The 23,086-nt window shown below is 44.8% G+C and overlaps 1 protein-coding gene across 1 annotated transcript in view; it reads right to left on the bottom strand.

Moving 5' to 3' along the window:
- Positions 1–638: 638 nt before the first annotated feature.
- The window catches only part of CDHR3 (cadherin related family member 3), a 72,587-nt gene continuing 50,139 nt past the window's right edge, over positions 639–23,086 (bottom strand). Inside the window, exons 10-19 of the mRNA XM_054495490.1 lie at positions 21,743–21,845; positions 20,931–21,029; positions 18,900–19,126; positions 16,430–16,601; positions 14,530–14,780; positions 12,422–12,603; positions 10,289–10,302; positions 8,418–8,449; positions 6,246–6,294; positions 639–4,686 (exon numbers count right to left, since the gene is read on the bottom strand). Coding sequence (XP_054351465.1) covers positions 4,382–4,686; positions 6,246–6,294; positions 8,418–8,449; positions 10,289–10,302; positions 12,422–12,603; positions 14,530–14,780; positions 16,430–16,601; positions 18,900–19,126; positions 20,931–21,029; positions 21,743–21,845 — 1,434 coding nt within the window. The 3' untranslated portion in view covers positions 639–4,381. The remainder of the gene's footprint in view (positions 4,687–6,245; positions 6,295–8,417; positions 8,450–10,288; positions 10,303–12,421; positions 12,604–14,529; positions 14,781–16,429; positions 16,602–18,899; positions 19,127–20,930; positions 21,030–21,742; positions 21,846–23,086) is intronic.

The raw sequence follows: 23,086 nt of genomic DNA, 5'->3' as shown, positions 1-23,086 counted from the left end.
AGCACTCACTGCATGTGGAGCTCATTTAGCTCCTCTCAGAAAGGGCCTCTGTGGCAGCCGGTTGTCTTTTGAGTGAGCTGATTATCTTCTCAGTTGGGTTATTCCCTGAGAGCCAGAGCCACACCTTGCCCCCAGTGCAGGTGACACATAAGAGGGTCCTGGGGTGATGGGAATCTCCCCTACTCCCCATTTTTGACCTTTGCCCTGAACTCCAAATCAAATAGCTCGCTGATGTCAGGTTTCTTTCATCTTCTGCACACAGAGGTCACACTGCCTCAGAGCTGCCATCTGGAGGTGCATTAACAGTCTACTGTCCTGATAGCCCAAAACTGGGAGCCCTACTTGGACATCTCAACTATTTTCTGACAAGGGCTTTGTGCCTTTTTTTTTTTTTTTAAGGTTCTGAATTATCTGTTCCTCTGGGGAAAGATTCCGGGGATTTTATTCCTGGCTAATTTATCTTTCAAGTCGAACACTCAAGGATCCAAGGAGCAAATAGGCCAGGATGCAGCTGGAACTAGAACTCTGTGGAATAGCTTATCAACAGGCCACATTCAGCTGTAGAAACAGAATGGCGGCTGCTCAAGGGCAGGGATGGGAGCTGCTGTGTTTCCTAATGAGTCAACGCTTGGCACATGGTAGTTGCTCCACAGATATTTATTGAATGAATAGGAAGGATAAACACACGCTAAGTTTGAAATGAGAAATCCCAAGTTTCAATAGCAATCATTTTCTTCAATGTTCACTCATTTTGTAGCTTAATTTTCACAGCCATTACAAAATACATTAAGTAAAAAGGCAAACAATGAGAACCCCAGATGTGAAAGGGGGCTCTGGGGAGCAGAAGTGTCATTTCCCAGTTTCTGCTTGTGAGCCACCTGTGCTTGCCACACAGGCTGAGTTGCAGACCCTGCTTTCTAATGAGCACAACAAAAAGCTCCAATGTCATAATCTACTATGCAGTTTCAAAGTCTTTGACAATTATAATTGCTACGTGGTCTAATTTCTGAACGTATTTACCCCAGTTTTATAATGAATTAGAATGAGAAAAGTAAACATTGGCTATAATCAACTCATACCTGTTTAAGGCCTTGAGAGGGAAATGGGAGAAAACTTTCACCAAATCCACGATGGTTGCTGTCTTCATTTTATTCAGATAATTTTTTTTCCCCAAAACCTGGTCAACGTTGGGAAATTGGCTGTCTGTAACCAATCAGACTGATTGCCAGCCGAGTCTTCGTTGCAACGTTGTAACTTCACCTTAGCCTCTGATTGGTTGTTTTTTGCAACCAATCAGATGTTTGCACAGGAGCACGACCTTTGTAACTCCACTTCAGTCTCTGATTGGTTGCTTCCTGCAACCAATCAGACCGATTGTGGGCCACCACTTCATTTCCATGAAGTGAGCATGAAGTGGCCAAGGGGAAACCTCTAAGGGGTATTTGGACTGAGAAGACTCTGTATCTGGGCCCTTGAGTCACTGCTCAGGCCTGTTCCCACACTGTGCAGTGTACTTTGGTTTTCAATAAATCCCTGCTTTCATTCTTTCGTTGCTTCGTTCTTTCTTTGCTTTGCTGGGCATTTTGTTCCATTCTTTGTTGAAAACACCAAGAACCTGGACAACTTGCAGTCAAGACCCTCCACCGGTGACACTTTGACTTCTGGATTTACCCGAACCAAATAGCCAGATATAGAAAAGAAAAGGGGCAGCAGGTGTTCTCTCCTCCTGGCGCACTCTTGCCCCTATTTCTTGAGTTTCTCCAGGCTCGCCTTGTGACTAGGAAGACACTCAGCTCTTCCTGCCTATCACCAGGGAAGACACTGAGCTCTTCAGAGAGGCCCCAGGCTTCAGGAAGTCCCTCTTGGTGCCTGACTTAAATCTCTTCTCTGGCCATTAAGCACAATTCCCTCTTGCCCTGTCATCACTGGAGAAGAAAGAACAGCTGCTCACCACTCTCCTTTTAATCATTCTGTTTTTTTTTTTTTTTTTTTTTTGAGACAGAGTTTTGCCCTTGTCATCCAGGCTGGAGTGCAGTGGCGCAATCTCGGCTCACTGCAACTTCTGCCTCCTGGGTTCAAGCGATTCTCTTGCCTCAGCCTCCTGAGTAGCTGAGATTACAGGTGCCTGCTAACACGCCCAGCTAATTTTTCTATTTTTTAGTAGAGACAGGGTTTCACCATGTTGGCCAGGCTGGTCTCAAACTCCTGACCTCAGGTGATCCACCTGCCTCAGCCTCCCAGAGTGCTGAGATTACAGGCATGAGCCACCTCGCTCGGCTCTTTTAATCATTCTTAATGGGCTTATAAGCAGTTATTAAGTCCCCCTTCAGCCTTCTCAGAACCTCATTTTACTTGCATTGAAGCTGAGAGCTTCCGAGGAAAGCATTTGACTCCGGGCCCCACAGATTTGCAATGCCTTAAATGGGCAATCAGCCACTTCACTCACTTTAACCTGCATAAATGAACAGTTCCTCCTTCTTTTGCAAAGTTTAAATCCATTCAAGGGAGTTCCCTGGCAACCAACCCTTATTAATAAATCACGCTCAATCTAGGCCAGGACAGGCATTTTGCAAATGCTTCTTTTGCTTGAGAAGTGACACTGGCACTAGGCACACAGTAAACAAGCTGCTGCTCTCTCTGAAGCTCTGCATTTGCTGGATGGATCCAGTCTGTCTCCCACAGGACCTTGTGGACCTGGTAAGCTCTCACCTGACTCCCCAGTTGAGAAGGGAGTGCTTCTCCAATGAACTCTCACCTGGACCTTTCTTAGGGTTACTAGACTAGGGTCGCAGCAGCTGGGCAGCAGGGCATAGAGATTGAGTGAAGCTTGCTCAGGCTCTGCTAGGCACACATTGGAAAGTTACATTTCCTATTCCATCATAATACCATTTATTCCCAGTTCATTGCTCATGCCTACAGGTGGAAGTCTGAGTTGTATGTCTAGATGGGGCTTCCAGTATGTCCCCACTCAGAGTCCTGCAGTTCCTTCCGATCATAGGAAGTGGGAAGGAGCAAGGCAGGTAGGTTGTAAGGCTGATGGTGTTTCAGCTTTGAGGAAACAGTGATTTCACTTCAATAGTAATTTTAACCAGAATGGCTAAAGTTAAAAGGACTGACAATCCCAAGTGTTGGCAAAGATAGAGAGCAATTACAACTCTCAGTGTTTGCTGCTGGAATGTGAATCAGAGCCACCACTTTGGAACTCTTTGGCAGCATCCAGCAATTGCTCCAGCAATCCCACTCTTAGGTATATGAGCAAAAAAGTGAGTGTTTATGTTCACCAAAAGACATGTACAAGAAAGTTCATAGTGTTGTAATTCACTTTTATTTTTTTTTTCTGAGATGGAGTCTTGCTTTGTCACCCAGGCTGGAGTGCAGTGGCACAATCTCAACTCACTGTAACCTCCACCTCTCAGGTTTAAGCAGTTCTCCCTACCTCAGCCTCCCAAGTAGCTGGGATTACATGTGCCCACCACCACACCAAGCTAATTTTTGTATTTTTTAGTAGAGACGGGGTTTTGCCATCTAGGCCAGGCTGGTCTTGAACTCCTGACCTTAGGTGATCTGCCCACCTTGGCAAAGTGCTGGCATTACAGGTATGAGCCATCATGCCCTGCCTGTAGTTCACTTTTAAGTACATTTTTTAAAAGTAAAAAATCTGAAGCAGCTGCCACCCAAGTGTAGAATAGATAAATTGTGATATAATCATAGAATGAAATCAGACATAACCATGAAGATAACTGAAGTACTGCTAGACAGGACAACACGGATGAATTTCACATGCAGGATGCTGATCCGGACACCACAAGAAAAAACAAAAGAAGGTGCCTACTGAGTTTTCTTCTTTCCAGATGACCAACTCTTAACTTATTCGTCTGTTTTTTCACTGTTCTGCTTCTTTTGAAGAAGATTTGAGGTGACTTACAAAGGTGTATGGTATATTTATAACTGAAGAAATCTGGGTGATGTTAAAATGAGGGCAGGAAAATAAGGTGGAAACCGGATGTAAGGATGGTCTTCACTATTTATGTCAGCAAGTCCTATGAACTTCCTATGGTGAACAGAATAGAGCTTCCTGGCAGTCAATGCAAAGAAGAAACACAACAATTCCACACCCCAAAGTTAACAGTCTTGCTGATCAGAAGCACAGGTAGTTCTGAAATCTGATAGAAAATGTTCCTGTATCATTTCAGAATACGCAACTATGTGATCAAACTCCTTTCTATTTGTTTAAAAATTTGCCAAACATCCCATGTTTGACCCTGGATGTCTGAATCCCCTCAGCCCACATTTTCCCCCCTATGCCATGCCCACACTGTTCCCATAGAATTTAGGGTGAGGCAGCATCCCAGTGATTGACAGGCCCCTCCTTAGACCCTGTTTACTTTCCTGGGTGTGGTTTGGGGGAAGCCCTGTTCATGAAGGCTGGATTTCTGTTCTTTGGGGTGCCTGGCTTGCCACCCTCATTTCTGGAACCCAGACCAGCATCCTCAGCCCACGCTTTGCCAGTCAGCTCATCTTCTTCCCGGCTGGCACTTCTCAGTGACCCCATCCCTTCCCCAGCAGTGACTCTGCGTGGGGCAGCTCCCTGGGGGCTGGACTCTTTCCATCTTGGCATTTGGGTTAGTGGATCTTTCCACTTTCTGGCTCCAGTTTTTGAGTTGAATTCATATGTTTCCCCGGTCACTAGTGAAAACAAAAATACAACAATCACATAAACCAGAAAATTCCAATGACTGTCTCTTCCCCCACTTCTACCCTGCTCTGTTCTGACTCCCAAGGGAAGATGAAGCACACTAGAAGGTGTGAATCACTGACACAGACAGCAGGTGTGTGAATAGCCCCACAATCTCCACCAGCCTGCCCTTGTCACAAGCCGTGCTGCTCAGACCACACAGGTAGCAAACAGCAAACCTCTCTGGATAGAAAGGCTTAGGAGCGTCTCAAGGACATCTCAATTGCAGGATGAGAAGGCCATGTAACTCTTGAACTCCATGCAAGCTTTGGATAAATTAGGTTCAATCTCTAATGGGATTACCCGTTACTTTCTGATTCATTTTGTTTGTTTTAAAAGACCCCTGAATTCGTGCTATAAAAAGGAACTCACCAAGTGAGAAGGTAAAGGCTGATTTTTATTTATGTTAGGTTAGCAGCAATTTGTAGACACAGATACAAAAATCTGGTCCCACTTGAGACGATGCAAGGAAGCCATTTTTATTGTGTCCTAGCCAGCAGACGCTAATTGATTTAGGCCAGTTGGCTCATGTCTTTCTTTTTTTTTTTTTTTTCTCTCAACTACACAAAAACACAAAAATCCCCTCTTTTGCTCTGGAAGAGGCTTTTGCTCTGGAAGATCAGGTTTAAGGCAAGCCCTTGCTCCTTGTCTTTTCCATACAGCATGAGTGGCCTCTCAGCTCAGGATCCCACCAGCACTTATGCTAATGTGGGCACATTATGGTAACAAGCACCTAATAATAGAGGGAAATTTAATTCCAGCAGCAGCAGCAGCAGCAGCGGCGGCAGCCTCTCACTGGAGAGGAGCCATCCTCCTTAGGAGGAGGACCGGTGCCGTTTGCATATGAGGGTGGCAGGAAGCCAACACACTTGCCTCCTGAATTTGGTTTCCTTCCCTTTATTCACGTCTATAATTGAGCCTTTGTAAGCAGAGGGATGAGTGTAAAGGAGCTAAATTTGGAGCTGATTTCACGGGGGTGATGAGAGCTCTGGAGGCCAGCTCTACCTTATGTTCATCTTGCCGACCAAGAGGAAATTCTTGGCCCTGATCTAGGGAAAAAAGAAACTACACTTGCCATTTCTCTGTATCTTCCACTACTAATAAAATGCTATTAGAAGCATCCAGGAAGAATGTGGATGGGCTTGGGGGGCAACCAGTACCAAAGAGCAGGAAAAAAAATGTGGATTCCTGGATTCACCAGTTCCCTCAACTGGTTTGTAATTTAGGAAGGGAGGCAAGAAAGAGGCATGGCCCTTGAATGTGAGCCTTTAGGTGGAGACCCACTGAGGCCTCACGTAAGTGTGACCCTGTACTTGAGCATCTGCTAGCCAGCTGGGTTCACAGCTGCTCTCACGTTGTATTTAGCCTAGAAGAGTCAGCACTATATAGGCAACATAGCCAAACGGATTGACAAAATGAGTTAAAAGCAGGAAATTGGATAAGGTCCTCCATGCTTCTACCAGTCTGGAATATAAAAAGCATTCTTACAGTGGTATTGCCACTTAATTACCTGGATCTATGGCTTCTCCATCAAAGATAGTGTTCATCTGGATAGTTTCCTAAGGAGAAGACAGAGACAGCATCAAACACAACCCTACATTCCTTCCCCCAGGCAAAGCCACGCATCCTTACAACCCAAGTTCCTTAACCAAAGCCTTCTTGACTTCTAAGTCTTTAATTAGGCACTGTACTAGATGCAGGGGACACAGTGGTGAACAAGGCAGGCATAGTTACTGCCTGTACAAAGCTTGCCAATTACAAACAGGTGCTGCAATGCAGAGTGACAAGGCTATGATGGGGAGATATAGGGTGTTATGGGGCACAGGTAGGGGTAGAGGGGCATTTAAACCACACTTGGGGGTTAAGGAAGCATCATGAGTAAATAAAATCTGAGCGTAGAAGGAAGAGTGGAAATGCCACACAGTATGGCTAAGACCTACGTTGTGTCAGTGGATCGCTGTCAGGCATTGTCAAGGTGGACACAGGTGAGCTCCTAGGTGTCCGTACCTCTGGCCCTGGCACTCTGGCCCTCCCCTGCGGTCTCCCCTTGCCTAGGCCAATGCAATGTCGCATCTGGGCCTCACCTAAGCCCTGTGCTCCAGGTCTTTTCTCTTCCCTGATCTGTCCTTGGTGCCACCCTCCAGGACCTGACTTCTGCCTAATGCACCTGTCCCTTGTCCCCACAGAAACACCCCCTTCCCTCACATGCTGCCCTCTAGAGGTGCCAAAGTCAGGGTCACTAGCACAGTAACAAGGATTGTGTTTGGAGTTTAGCAAGCTTTCCAATCCCCAGTTTTTATCACTTAAAGGATCCCCTACCTAGTTCCCCACAACTCCCCAACTCTGAAGAGAGAGAAAATGGGGATTATATGGCCTTCATCAATTTGACCAGCTAAGCAGCCCCACTGTTTGTGGTCATGGGTATTTATTTAATAGACTAATTTAATATTACACAGTTCTAGAGCAATCGCTAAGTGGCATCCTCAAGGGTACTCGCCTCAGACAATAAGACCCAGGAGACCTGAGACTGCCTCTTCTTCCTGTTTGTACACTGGCCAGAACATAGAAGACTTAGGGGATGGATGTGCCTGAAGCCAAAATTCCAGTGCCCTGCATTGACTTCCTCATTGGAAGAGCCATTGAATTATGCAACAAATTCATGAAGCTTGGACCATGACAAGGCCTTATTCATGGGGGTAGGGAAGAGCTGGAGGGAGCCACCTTCAAGTTCCTTCATTTCACTTCCCAGGGGTAGATAAGGTTCTGTCAGAGAGAGAGAGAGAGAGAGAGAGAGGTGGAGGAGAGGGAACTTTCCAGCTATCCTGTAACACTTTGCATTTGTGTGACACTTAACAATTTTCAAACTATTTCTCCATCTGTTATCTCAGGGCAGATGTCCTCACCCCCGTTTTACAGGTGAGGAACCTAAAGCTCAGAGAGGCCAAGGAAGTCCCCGAGATGATAAGGCTAAGTGGGTAGAGCCAACCCCGGACCAGGGAGGGCCCTTTCTCTGTCACTTTTCTGCAAGGTAGTGGAAGAGCAAAGAAAATTGAAATCAGCTGGGCACAGTGGCTCATGCCTATAATCCCAGCACTTTGGGAGGCCGCAGTGGGTGGATCACTTGAGGTCAGGAGTTCAAGACCAGCCTGGCCAACATGGTGAAACCCCATCCCTACTAATAATACAAAAAATTAGCCAGGTATGGTGGCACGTGTCTGTAATCTCAGCTACTTGGGAGGCTGAGGCATTAGAATCGCTTCAGTCTAGGAGGCAGAGGTTGCAGTGAGCCAAGACTGTGCTACTCCACTCCAGCCTGAGCAACAGAGTGAAACTGTGTCTCAAAAAGAAAGAAAGAAAGAATTGGAGGCTGAAGCACTAGTTTTGGTCTTTAAGCTTCACTCCCTCAACTCACTCTCGTGGAGAGCTGGTATAGATAATAAACACCACTACTCAATATTTATGAAATCCAGTTCTTCTGCAAATATATCAGCAGGCATGTTCAGTGGAGGGAACAAATTCTATCAGGAGCTCGTCACACAGCAATCTGTTCCAGTAGCCAAACGCAAGCACCTCCCTGAATGATAAACATGCCCACAAGGCTGTGGCAGGCCTGCCTTTGGGGGAGATGGGAGCCCCTATCCCCCAGCGTCTATGCCTGGTGCCCCACACTGCCCATACTCACCACCACGACGTCGCTCTCTGCAGTCTTCGTTTCTGCAGAGAACAGAACAGGCAGAAGTTAAGCTTCTTGGGCAGTAAATTGACCTTAAAATTCCACCCCCACAATGGTATTTCCCCTAAATAGGCTTCGATCTTAGTCTTGCAGACACAGCAAAGAATTGTTCTGTCTGTAGACATGTTTGTTGACAACTTTCATATGTGTATGAAAAAAATACATACACATATGTATACACACACACAATAGTACACATACAATTTAGTTTTTTTTTACTCTTTTTCTAGCTTATTATCAGTGGACCTAGAAAACTGGCTTTTACATGGCTTTTAAGATAAGAAAGAAAGATTGGATTGGATACCTCTGTTCATAAGGTGTGGGTTTTGTGCATTCATTCCCAAGCCCTTTTATTTTATTTTATTTTATCTTATTTTATTTTATTTTATTTTATTTTGAGACAGGGTCTCACTCTTGTCGCCCAGGCTGGATGCGGTCACAACTTGCTGCAGCCTTGACCTCTTGAGCTCAAGCGATCCTCTCAGCTATCTCCCCAGTAGCTAAGACTACAGGCATACACTACCACACCCAGCTAATTTTAAAAATTTTTTTCTACAGACAGGGTTTCACTATGTTGCCCAAGCTGGTCTCGAACTTCTGGGCTCAAGTGATCCTCTAGCCTTGGCCTCCCAGAGTGTTGGGATTATAAGTGTGAGCCACCATGCCCAGCCCCCATCCCCTTTTTAAAAAGTGGGATTAGAGACAGTTTGTGAAAACCTCATTTATTAAAATTATCTCTCTCAATATGATCAATAACCACTATAATTAAATTTCTAACCCTATTGAGACATGCCTTAAGCATGTCAGACACATGCCTGTGGATGGAGTGATTAAAGCAAGCATTTTTTTTTTTTTTTAATTAAAACACTGTCCGATTCTTTGTCCTGTCTCCCCCACACTCTGGAGTCTACTTGAGGCCAGGCCAGGACACCTCCTCAGACCTGGAGCTGCTCAGATGTACCTTCCCAATTTACCCACTTCCCTGAAGTCAGTCAGCTCTCAGCCCATCTCACCACCCCCATCTCCCCCTTCTCACTAGTCTAACCTAAATAATTTGTGGAAATGATCAAATCCATTAGAATCTGGGAATCAAGTATTATCTGTTCTTTTTTTTTTTTTTTGAGACAGAGTCTCACTATGTCGCCCAGTCTGGAGTGCAGTGGCGTGATCTCGGCTCACTGCAACCTCCACCTGCCAGGTTCAAGCAATTCTCCTGCCTCAGCCTCCTGAGTAGCTGGGACTAGAGGTGCGCACCACCATGCCCGGCTAATTTTTGTATTTTTAGTAGAGACGGGGTTTCACCATGCTGGCCAGGCTGGTCTCAAACTCCTGACCTTGTGATCCACCCGCCTCGGCCTCTCAAAGTGCTGGGATTACAGGTGTGAGTCACCGCACCCGGCCTTATCTGTTCTTTCAAAAGAGGCCTGTGTCCAGCACAAAGCATTAGCTGTCCTCAGGACACCCTCCGTGGGCAGGAGTAAGCAGGTCCTGTCTACATTTAACACATGGAGAGTTCTTTCTTCCTGCGCCATGCAGCAAGGGACAGACCTTGGTGTTCAGCTGAGCTGATTGGTGAGGGACCTAGGTAGGGCACAGGCAGGACCAAATTGAGAGATCCAGGCGGGCCAAGGCACTGTGCCCCCACCCTTCCCATTCTCCAGCTGCAACCGACCTCCGCTTCCTTCCATCCACAGAAGATGCAGCTGAAAATGCTCCAAGATGTGATCGCGGCCTGATTCTCTGCCGAGTAGGAACATTTTTATGTAGCACAACAGAGCAAGCAAAAAACAACAGACAAGGGAAACAGGTACTGTACATACCTCCTTTCTTTATCCTGTGGGGAGAAAAAGAATGGCTATTAATTCTCTTGAAAGTATGCTGCACTGGCACACACATGACACCATGGGGTTCTTTGGGCAACTATGCCCTTTGAGTTACAGGGGTTGACTGAAAGAGGTGCCAGGGATAGGGGCCAGAAAGAAGACTAGATCACCATATCTGCTTCAAACAAAGCAGCTTCATCACTATTGGCTTTGGACTAGGGAGGTTCTGGGAATTTGATGAGTTAAAAAGTATCACCTTATAAACTTCAGGGAATACATTGTCTCTGATGAGAACACCTGGTGAGGACAGGCCTGCCCTAGTCAGACTGCCCAGCAAGTCTTCTTGCCCCATCCCTTTCTCCCCAAGAGCCAGCAGAGCAGAAGGCTTGGCTCACAGCAGGGAGGTTTGAGAGCTGGCAGTTACATTTTGGTTTCCTGTCACGTGAAGAGCTGGACTCAGACCCTATGAGATTTCCCATAATCACCTTGGATTCTATAGCTCTGTAACTCTAATTTTCTTCTTTGCTATTTGACAAAGGTTGGCTGTCATATGGTATAATTAATTTCCAGAGAGGTTGAGTCTGAGTCTGGTTTTCTAGCTAGTTTTTCTTTTTTAAGTCAACCATGTTGAAAACAATTAATATTTACAACATAAGTTAAAAGAACCAGGTTCAAGGTGCATATTTAACGTTTAGCCGTAAATTACATGAGAGTTGCAGTGTCTATTGGATTTGTTTCTTCAAGAACTTCTATCCAAATCCCATTACAGTACACCACCATCCTTACAAGCAATTACTCTTTTAGAGCTGGTTTTTTTTAAATCAATTTGTGAATAGAGTTCAAACAAAAATGCCTTTTTTAATTTCAGCAGATGCTCGAGGATTTCTTACCTTGAAGTCAAGGTTGCCAATAGCAACAAATTTTTGCAATAAATATGGCAAAATGCAATGCACATCTTTATCTGAATGCCTTATACTTTTATACAGAGTATTTCATCCATAGATTTTGTTATTTGACAGTTAATAGTTAATATTTAAAATACCCTTAAAAGGCACACATGTCTTATCACCCCCTCTTTTTGCCATTGAGAGATCCTAGAACTCAGAGGTTCCAACACCTCAAGATACCTGGGCATAGAGCTAAACTTGGAATCTAGAATCCTGAACTCACTGGGACTCATCTGTGAAGAATAATGAAACAAGATTTGTAAAAAATGGCTGGGTAGTGTACTAAGCATTTACTCTATATCAGGAATACAGTTAAGTGCCTTGTTTACATTTGTTCATTTAGTTGATTAATTTTACAAATAAGAAAATTCAAGTTCACAGAGGTGGTCACTTGCTCAAAGCCATATTCCAAGAAAATGGTAGAGCTAAGACTTGAGCCCAGGCCCATCTAAATCCAAAACTCAGGCTCAGAACCATCTAAGCTGTAAGTTGTAAGAGCTACTGAGAATCAAGAAGCCTGGCTCTGGGAGAAGTTTGTGATCCTTTGATGCTGTCTTCACATCACTCTACTACCTCACTTTAGCCAGTAAAAGACACGTCACAGATTGGCACAATAAGAGGCATATTAGTGGGCAGGTGAAAATTGGAAAGAGAGAAAACAGGCCTGCGTTTACAACCCTTAAGAGTGAGAGACTGAGACCACATGCAAAACACCAAGAATTATTTGGTCACACAAAAACCCAGCTGAGTCACTGGAGACAAAAGCTTAATTCCCTTATTGGTTTTGTGTGCTTGCCTTAATTCCATACTATCCTTTAAATATTCTACAAATAAGAGCACAGCATATTCTATCACTATTCACAACAAGGGCTTTTCTGAAGGTTTTATCCAGGGCAAAGTCATCAGAAGGTTGATACCCCAGTCTCATTAAGAGCCTCAAGGACAGAGTAGGTTGCCAGGGAAAGCCAAAAGGATGGTTTCCCAGCCTAGCAGGCGACAAAGAAAGTGCACCAGGACTGAGGGGAGCTGGGATTCCTTCCCCCGTATCTCCTTTTCCTGCCTTCACTCCAGGCAACCTGCCTTGTAGAGAAATCCTGATTCTCCATTTTTCCTTCTCCTGATATCACCAGAGACAGTGTCCTAAAGGAGGTGGGAAAGAGGGCCCAGCCCACTGGCAACTTACAGAGGTTCCTTGTTCTTCCCAGTCTTGCAGGGGCAGTGTCTGTGGATGCCTTTGGCCAATAGGACAACCAGGTACACCAGGAGACCCAGAAGCAATATGGAGCCCAAAGTGATGACAAACGGCACGTACCATGCAGATGGAGAGTAAACGTTTTTCCTCAGGACCTGATAGGTGACCCTGGGCTTGAACAACAGACAGCAGGGAGGGTGAGTAGAGGGTGGTAGCGATTTTGACATTCAGCACTCTCTGGTGTTGAGTGTTTATTCCACTCTTTGTTATTGTTATTGCTCTATAAATTGGACATCTGTGTGCTCACAGTTCTTGCTGCTTCAACCCATCACTTTATTTATAGTCTTTGCAGACAGCCATTAGATCAAAACCCAGAAATTTTAGGGAACTGAAAAGCAACTCTAGGCCTAATTTTATTCTCTGTCTTCCCCTTCCCCAAAGCTAAAAAAAACTCCATTGGCTTTTTTTCTGCCATATCTGGGCATAACCCAGGGACGAATATAGCCATTGTCTCTCACCGAGACACCATAAGCCATGAAAGTTGTTTTTTTAAATTCCTTGTAGGCTTTTCAGTGTTTTCTCAACTATAAGCTGCCACTGCCAGAGGAGTGGGCTGATATCACAGCAAAGCCTCAAGTTCAGCATCTGCTTCCTAGAGCTGGAGACAGATAACAAACAAGTTACAGAGGTTTCAGGATTGGAGATGTCACAATCAAGTCATGCTCTGAGCCCAAGAAAGGTGGGAACTCCTCACTCAGGGGAGCCTACCAGCTCCTCCCATGAGGAAAGTCCTAGGGTTGCCATATGCCTTCATTCACTGGGGTCATATTGACTCGAGCATGGGACAGAGAAGCATGAACCAGCTCCTGGGAAGACTCTGAGAAGAAGCTGGCCGCCTCCATAGTGGGTTCTCTAAGGTTCTGATTACCTGCCTTCTGGCATGCTGCAGGTATGAGGCTGCTGACCAGAGGTGCAGCTTCTACTAGGAGGAGGAGGAGGAGGAGGAGGAAGAAAGGGGACAGATGAGTCAGCATAGATGCAAGCCACTTCCTCCAAGGGGCAGCGGAGATAATCCTGTTGTCAGATTCAAGGCTCTCCCTTCCTTCTCCAGGCCGATTCTGTGATAGCACCTGGTCATTTTCTTCCTACCCTTTCCCACAGTCTGTATTTACTTTGTCAATCTGAATACTTGTTTGTAATCTATCTCCCCCTCTAGATCAGTGGCTCTCAGACTTTAATGCACATTAGAATTCCCTGAAAGGCTGATTAAAAACACAGCTCACTGGGCCCCACCTCCAGAGTTTCTGATCCATTAGGTTAAGGGATAGAGTTGGGGATTCCAGGTTCCAGCATCCTTCCCTGGAGGTCATGGTGATGATCATGGTTGGGTAACCTATAACTAAAAATCTAGGCTGGGCCTGAGAATTTGCATTTCCAACCAATTTCCAGGTGGTGCTGATTCTGATGGTCTAGGGACCGCACTTTGAGAATCACTCACCTACACAATAACCTTCCTGAGAGCAGGGATCATTTTTGGCTTGTTTGCTAAAGTGACTGGCGCACTATAGGCATTAAATCGATATTTGTAGATTGGATGAATTTTTTTGGAGTGGAGGTGGGGTGTAGGGTACAGACTGGTACCTGGTGATTCTTCAAAAGATGTAGGAAAGAGCACCCAGGAGTAAGCAAGCAACCTAATTTCATGGGTATTGACTTGCAAAGACTCTTCTGAACAAGCAGAGAGGGGTTGTGAAGGTAACAACTGGCAGCATGCCCATGGAAATCAGCTCCTGTGCCACAAGCCACACAGATGGTTGAGGTCTGATCTCTCACAAGTCTCTGCACAAACAACACACTCTTCTCTACCAGAACAGGAAATGTTAGTGGTTGAGTTAGCGGTTATGAGTCTGAGGTCTCACCAGATTTCTGCCACCCTGTAGCTACTCCAATCCAGCCCATGGTTGCCATTTTTGGCAACATCCTAATACCTCAACTCTTCAGTCCACCCCATATATCTCCGGGCTGGGCTGGGGAAAGAAGTCCATCAACATAACTCACAAAGGAACGTGTCTGGGGATTCCAGGTCCTAAAGCCCTTACCCTGGGGGTTGTGGTGATGATAGTGGTTGGGTGGGGAACGACTTTAATACTCAGTGTCACTGTTCCTGTCTCAACAAGAGCCTCTGCTTTCTTCCTGTCAGACAGCAAGTTGTCATCAGTTACGTAGACAAGTAGCTTGTAGTCCCAGATCTTATCAAACCCACCAGCATAATCAAAGCGAGATGTAAGCAGCAGGCGTGTGACGTTGGAACCAGCATTGGGAGAGAAGGTGAAATGATTGTTGACGTTACCTAAATGAGATTTGATGCAGGTAAAAGGAAGAAAAGAGAGTAAGAAATAAAGGTTTAGAAGAAAACTGCATTCAATCTTTTTCTCAAATGTCCACATCTCAAGTGTAGACTGTATCTCTGATACACCAGAGCTGGATTAGTTATATGCTACAGGCTTTAACTGCACCAGAGATGGCATTAGTACAAAGAAACTCTTGCTCACAACCAGTGTGGCTGCAAACAAGGCTGAGTCGAAAAGGACAATAGGACAACACCCTTAGCCTAGGTGCCATCTTGCTGAGTATTAAGCAGAGACTTTTTAACCCTGGTGCAGCCCCTTCTGATTTCTCATCCGGCAATTATTTGGTAACAACGCGTGTAATTCACACTCAAACAAATGAGTGGGTTTCAAGAGGGTAGAATAGGTCACATCCCTAGCCATAGGCCAAGTTCACTGCATGCTTTGCACAGGACCCAGTGGGTCACACTGGTTATGGATGTCCCTGGAATCCTCCAAAGGAAGGTGCCTCCTGGCTTTGCGGGAATTGCAGTCCCAGGTCCTCCTGAACCCACCCCATCACACCCCCAAACACACACACAGCTCTGCCGAGGCTCATGGCTCAGCTCAGGGAGCCTGGGGCAGAGAGGCTGCCAGCCCAAGCACACGCCCGCTCATTCCTCCACTGGCTCCAGACTCATTACTGACTGAACACCAGTAAATGGAGAAGGAGATGATGCAATTTTTGCTCCCTTAACAGCAAAATGCTCCATAAAGGCCTTAGGGCTCTCAGTATGGATTATTTCCATCTTCGGCAACTGCAGTCTCGAGGCAGTTTCTGCCCCTGGGTTTTGTGACACAGCCAGCTGGAGAGGCTTCCTACTGTTCAAGTTCCTGCTCGGCCAAGGGCACAGCAGGCAGCAGGGATGGATTTTTACTCTCTCACGTGGAATTGTTCTGCTTGTTTGGGTTTAAATCTCTGGCCCCAGCACTTCATTAGATGAGCTATTTTGGTCTAATTTCCATTGAGGGGTGCTCTTTTTTCCCTACAATGGTATATTTTTAAAGAGAGAAGATGAATGAAGCAGAAGAGAATTCCTGAGGACACATTTCAAAACGCACTTAATCTATTTAATCTATTATTATCCAGAGAGAGGACTGGGATTCCCTGCCCCCACTGCAAGCTTTCAGGAAAAGAGGTGGTCAAAAAGTTGGACTGCATTTTTTCTAATGACACTAATATGCTTTATGACTCATACTGTAGTCAGGAATTTGGGGTGGGGTTCACCCTTTTCTTGGGCCTTTGGGCAGTCATTTATGGGGTCTGGGAGGAGTAAGATGAGAAGGGGAAACCGAGAGGAGTGCCAGGAAGCATAGGGGCTGCTAGATTTTGTGTCTCTGCTTTCCTCATTCAAATACTTCCCCAGCAAGCTGGGTGCAGTGATGCATGCCTGTAGTCTCAGTTACTTGGGAGGCTGAGCAGGAGGATTACTTGAGCCCAGGAATTCAAAACTAGCCTGGGCAACATAGCAAGACCCTATCTCAAAAAAATAATGCCCTCCCAACTCCCATCCCACTTTGCCCAGATCAGTGTGTGAGCACAGACCCCCACCCTAGACAATTTCAGGGTCCTCAGAGACAGGGCCAGGATTGTGGACACCAAGTACTATACCTGGGCCAATGGAATAACGGAAAGATCTGGGGCTGGAATCAAGGTCAGTACACGTCAGCTTGAAATTCTGAATATTTGTGCCAACTTTCAGATCCACTGGGAGGGCCAGGAAATAAGAGTTTGGAGTACAAATTGGCTTTTCATCATTTTCTTCAAGGATGTTCACAGTAACCTAGAGTAGCAAGAAGGTAGTCATTCTCAACAGCTAAAACTCATTGAGTGTTTACTGTGTGTAGGCAGTTTTCAGGCTAAGCACTTTTCATAAATTAGCTCATTTAAACTCACATGAGATAGATAACATGATTATTCCCATTTTATGGATGAGAAAATGGAAGTTTAGAGAGACTAGGTAATTGATCTAAGATCATTCAGCTAGTGAATGGCAGAGCTGGGATTTGAATTCAGGTCTGTCCTACTCCAAATCCTATGCTATTAACTTCTACACCGTGTGCATGTGTGTGTGCACATGTAGTGTATGTAGACCTTGCCCCCCCCCACACACACACATGCACCTGAACACATAGGCTCACCTGCAGATGACACTGAGTTGTTTTTCCAGGAAGGTGTGGATTTACGGTGTCTCCATGTGCCACCTTGCCTGCTGCCCCTTGTAAATTGGAACTTCTTTAACTCTGGCATATGCAGAAATGGTTCTCAACCCTGGCTCTGCTTTCTTGGGCCCACTTCAGAACCAATAGATTGGAGGGTGGGGGTCAGGGCCCTCACTGATGTTCCCTAGCTGATTCTAATATGCAGCCAGGGCTAAGACCCACTGGGACAGAACAAGCAGGCCTGGTTAAGCTGGGATCTCATCTGTAACCTGGGCTATTAGCACTGTACTAAGCCCTAGAGCTAACCTGCCATAAGCAGGGGCCAGCCTATTCTCTTTCATCGCTGTCTTTTATGCCTGGTAAATTGGAATATAACCTGGGATACCTGCCAGCACAGAATCATAGACTGTCAGCCATGAAAGGGACTTGTGTCATCATTTAGTTCATCACCCTTTTTAAAAAGCTTATGAATTTTGGGTCATATTCATACTACCTTTGAAATTTGGGATTTCTGATCCCGGGAATAAATTGAAATGTTCACTCTAGTTAGCCCCCAAAGTGGAGTCCATTCATTTTCTTAAAAAAAAAACAAAAAACAGCCTAACAAACACTGCAATTATCTCCAAATTTCCTTGGGTAGCAATGCCAAACCTTGCACATCATTAAAAACATCATCCCATTAATTCAAAGCAAGTTATCGGAGGAAGTGGACTATTCAGGCATTGGGTTATCAGGTGACTCTCCATTTAAGAGATAGAGAAATAGGGACACAGAGATAAGCATTGCTCAGACTCCCTGGGAAAATTGGGATCAAAGTTGAAAAATGAACTCGGTCTTCTGACTCTGAACCAATCTGTGTCTATGACTGCCTGTTGCTAACTGAGAGTTCATTTTGCCTTCATGCTCTTTTACCTTACTAATGGGAAGGACCAGAGAATAGTTTGGTCTTTGTGGCTATCATGTTGCCCTTGGATAATCCAAACCACTGACAACATGGACCTATTAGGCCCTTGCAACTCGAGGTGTGGCAGGGGACCAGCAGCGCCGCCCCACTTGGAAGCATGTCAGAAATGCAGAATCTCAGGTCCCAGACCCACTGACTCAGAATCTGCATAACAACATTCTCAGCCTCAAAGTTTGGGAAGCAAGATAGCAGCACAGCATCGTTTTAAGATCTGCCCCATCTGATATGCGTAGAGGCAGGGTAGGAACACGGCATAACTGCTCCTGGGGAGGAAATGCTTAACTCTAAAACCACACTCAACTTCTGGGAAGTGTGCATTTCACCAGCAGCCTTCAGTGAAGGCAAAGCAAGATTTACAGGGCCACAAGAGGAACCTTGTCCCACAAAGTGGCTTTGTGGGTCCACCAGACATTCCAATATCTGGCCAACAACTTTAGTGCTTTTCTCAGTCACCCACAAACTTGGGCCTCAAAAAAATGTGGGGCTGGGTCCAGTGGCTCACGCCTCTAATCCTAGCACTTTGAGAGGCTGAGGCGGGTGGATTACTTGAGGTCAGGAGTTCGAGACCAGCCTGGCCAACATGGTGAAACCCGTCTCTACTAAAATACAAAAATTAGCTGCACACGGTGGTGCACACTTGCAATCCCAGCTACTTGAGAGACTGAGGCATGAGAATCGCTTAAGCCCAGGAGGTGGAAGTTGCAGTGAGCCAAGGTTACACTGCTGTACTCCATCCTGGGCAACAGAGCGAGACCCTACCTCAAAAAAAAAAAAAAAGAAAAAAAAGAAAAATGTGGATCTTTATTTCCCAGGGCACCTTTACTTGTTTCTCACCACATCCGCAGGATGTACCCTGGGAAGTTTCCTCACTGCCACATCCACACTCTGGGGGTGCCAGAGAGACCCTAAGTCAACCAGTTGGGTTACTGGGACTATACCAAGCAGCCCCACTCACAGTGACAGAGCTTGTGTCTTCGTTGTTGGTGGCATGGATTCTGAGAATATAGATGGGGGTTGTTTCGTAGTCCACTTTAGTTACCAGCTGGAGTTCTCCTGTCTTGGGATTAATCCAAAATACATTCGGATACTGGAGGCTGGCCCCTCCGGTGGAGATGGAGTACACGAGGCTGCTCTGGGGGAGGTCTTTATCAGTGGCTCGCACCTGTCCCACTCGGGTTCTGGCTGGAGGAATAAAGTACCTGCAATAAGTCCTGCTTTTAAGGGGTAGGGAAGGGTGATTCAGGAACAGATGTCCTCACTGCCATGGTAAGAAGGACTTCTGGAGGCCTCCTTGCTGTCCAAACTCTGTTTTATAGCTTCAATTCTACTAAATTGAAATAATGCTAACCAACACCTGCTAGGTAACTGACCCTATGATCCAAGCAGTCCTGTGAGGTGTAATAGACAATTTATCTGTGTGTGTGTGTGTGTGTGTGTGTGTGTGTGTGTGTGACGGAGTCTCACTCTTGTCGCCCAGGCTGGAGTACAGTGGTGTGATCTCGGCTCGCTGCAACCTCCACTTCCTGGGTTCAAGCAATTCTCCTGCCTCAGCCTCCCAAGTAGCTGGGATTACAGGTGCCCACGACCACACCTGGCTAATCTTTTTGTATTTTTAGAAGAGACAGGGTTTCACCATGTTGGCCAGGCTAGTTTTGATCTCCTGACCTCAAGTGATCCGCCCAGCTCGGCCTCCCAAAGTGCTAGGATTATAGTCGTCAGCCACCATGCCCAGCAATTTATGCCTTTATATAGGCTCCAGGGACACCAATCATTTTCCTATCAGAAACAATAGTACAAAGAACATACAACCTCACACATACATCTCTTTGCAGCAGTATTGTCTAAAAGTCCCGTGTTTTTCAATTTTCTATAATGAGCATGAATTGCTCTTATAAAAATAAACAATTGTGAAATAATTTAGCAATTGATGATTACAGATTATAGATTTTTAAATCCTCTCCCATTTTGCAATTTTTACAAATATTGTTGGTGGGGCTGCTAGCATTCTGGCTTGTTTTGTAGGAGTTCCTTCTCATAAATTACACTCCTCAAGGGCAGAAACCTTCTCTTGTTCAATTCTGTATCCCAGCACTAAGTGTGTGACCCAAAGTAGGTGATCAAAAAGAACTGCAGTAAGATCTGTGAATTCCCGGGAAGCCTCTTCCTTTCGAATTTGTTATTCACTGGATAAGGCTATAAGAAATTAAAAGCATTTTCTTTGGACTTTCATTTTGCATTTTGCTTGAAAACTTAATGTCAGGAAATGGAGACCATCCTAAAGAGAATGGATCATTTTAGAGGGAGTGTTTTGGTTTTGGTTTGATTTGTTGTTGTTGTTTTTAATATGGAAAAAGTATCCATGATCTAAAGATGAAAGGCTGTGGGGAGTCTATTACACTAGAGCATTTATAGTATTACCTTCAAACTGAGAGAGTGAGAGAGAGGCAGAAAGTGAAGCTGAAGTGGGGAGTGAGTCTTTTCCTTAATGGGGGAAGAGCCTGCAAAAAGCAGGGTGTTACAAAGGGCAGAAAAGAAGGCCTTCAGGGAATCTTAGTAGGGGAGAGAGAAAATGTCTTTATTTTGTTTGTAAATGAAGGAAATATAGAAATGGGAAACCTTTTCTGTTTTAAAATTTTAATTCTCTGAGTGAGCTGGATAAAACTCACAGTGGAGACCAAGAGAAAACTTAAACTAGGGAAAAGGGAGGATTAGTGGAATCAGGCAAACAGGCAAGGAAGCAATCAGAGGGCTTCTGAGAAATGCAGTTTAATCAACAGTTTTCAAAAGTCCAAGTTTCACCTGAAGGGCTCCTCAGCAGCGAGGAAAATTTAAAAGAAATAAGAGGTGCAATAAATACTAATCAGCTGTGAATCACTGTGCAAAACAGCATGCAAGGCCTCCAGAAGGGAGTTTTCCACTCCACAGAACACAGGTTTGGATGGAGTCCATTGACAGCACTCTGGTCTGTGTCTTATCTGTTACTTACCTGGCCTTCTTTCTGACACATCAAATACGTAGGATGGCCTATCAAAAATGAGAGGAAACTCATTTTCTGGGCTTGTTAGGATATAAACATAGATGTTATCTAAAAATGGAAATAGAAACACATTTAATCACAAATCCATACTCATCCATTTGTTTATTCAACATCTTTAAAGAATCTCCTGTGTACAGGCTTTGCACATAGGGGATACCAGGTGGCTAAGACATGGGAGCTCCTGCCTTTTAGATGCTGAGGGTGTTCACCCTTTGATAAGCGCATGAGCACACAGAGCACTACAGAACCCAGAGGAGGAACAGCTTCCAGGAGAAAGAACAAGCTGAGCCTTATAAGGACAGAATTAGACAAATGGGGCAGGGAGGAGATTGGGGGGTGTTGTAGGCATATGCAAAAATGCCAAGGTATAAAACCACATAATTCACTCTGGAAAACTTCAAGCTGTTTGCCCAGTTGGAAAAAAATGGGGGCTTGGAAGCAAGTGACAGGAGGTGAAGCTGGAGAATTAAGCAGCAACCGAATGATGAAAAATCTTGTATGCCAAGCCAAAGAGTTGGAACTTGAACTTGACAGCTACAGGAGATGCTCGAAGGCTTTAACAAAGGAAGTCATATGATGGCATTTGCATTTCCCTTCAAAGACTCTTAAGTGTTGTAATTCAGCCGAGAAAGAGGGGGTCCCTGCATGAGGGCAGTACTAGCGAGATGGTGGATCTAGCACAATACCTAGTATTGCCCAGCAGAGTTTACTCATTGATACTCAAGAAAGACACTCATGAAATAAAACAAAATGATACTTGCTTTTATAGTAAGGGGGGGCCACATCCTGCACCTGGATTATCACCGTATATTTATTGCCGGCTGCTAGGTTACTTGGATTTTCATAGTCTAGATCACCAATCAGCTAGATTAAAACAGAGATAGTAGATTATACAGATTAAATGATCCTATTTATTGGGCTGTGAGAGACATTTTCATTTACTGCTAGTGGATATATAAACTGGCAAAACGCTTTTGGAAAACACTTTGCCCATAAAAATTAGGAGCTTTAAAAAGTTATGACCATATCTTTGCTCACTGCTAGTGAACTTATGGAAATAATTTACCAGGAGAGAGAGTCTATGTACAAAGACGTCCATTAAGCACTATTGCTCAACAGCACAGGATCACAACTTCAGACTCGTTGAAGAAAAGCACAAAATTGAACTTATATGCAGGGCTGTTTCATTATAGTAGTTCCCCCTTATTATCTGTGGTTTTGCTTTTGACAGTTTCAGTTACTTGCAGTCAACCACAGTCTGAAAATAGTTAGTACAGTACTATAAGATATTTTGAGAGAGAGAAACCACATTCACATAACTGGTTTTCTTTTTTTTTTTAGAGATAGGGGTCCCCTCTGTTGCCTAGGCTGGTGTGCAGTGGTTATTCACAGGTGTAATCACAGCTCACTGCAGCCTCAAACTCGTGGCCTCAAGTGATCCTCCCATCTCAGCCTCCCAAGTAGCTGGGACTATGGGTGTGCACCACCATGCCCAGTGTCACATAACTTTTGTTACAGTATTTTGTTATACTTTTTCTATTTTATTATTCACTATTATTGTCAATACTTACTGTACCTAATTTATAAATTAAACTTAACATAGCTATCTATGTATAGAAGGAAAAAAACATAACATATGTAGGGTCTGGTACTATCTATGGTTTCGAGCATTCACTAGGGGTCTTGGAACATATCCCCGGTGGATAAGGGGGCACTACTGTATTTAAAATTCATATGCAGGCTAGGCGCAGTAGCTCATGCCTATAATCCCAGCACTTGGGGAGGCCGAGGTGGGAGGATCGCCTGAGACCAGGAGCTTGAGAAAAGCTCTAGAAAAAGCTAAAAAATAAGGCAGGCACAGTGGTGCACTCCTGTAGTCCCAGCTGCTAGGGAGGCTGAAATATGAGGATCACTTGAGCCTAGGAGTTCGAGATTGTGGTGAGCTATGATTGAACCACTGCACTCCAGCCTGGGTGATGGAGTGAGACATGGTCTCTTAAAAAAATAATAAAAATAAAAAATACCTATGCATATATGTATAAAATACACATAAAATATATCTATAGAAAAAAGACAAGAAGGACAAGTACCAAACTATTAACACT

The sequence above is a fragment of the Pongo pygmaeus genome, chromosome 6, assembly GCF_028885625.2.
Source record: "Pongo pygmaeus isolate AG05252 chromosome 6, NHGRI_mPonPyg2-v2.0_pri, whole genome shotgun sequence".
NCBI classification, from domain to species: domain Eukaryota; kingdom Metazoa; phylum Chordata; class Mammalia; order Primates; family Hominidae; genus Pongo; species Pongo pygmaeus.
The sequence above is the reverse complement of the archived record's forward strand: the minus strand, read 5'-3'. Positions and strand labels throughout refer to the sequence as shown.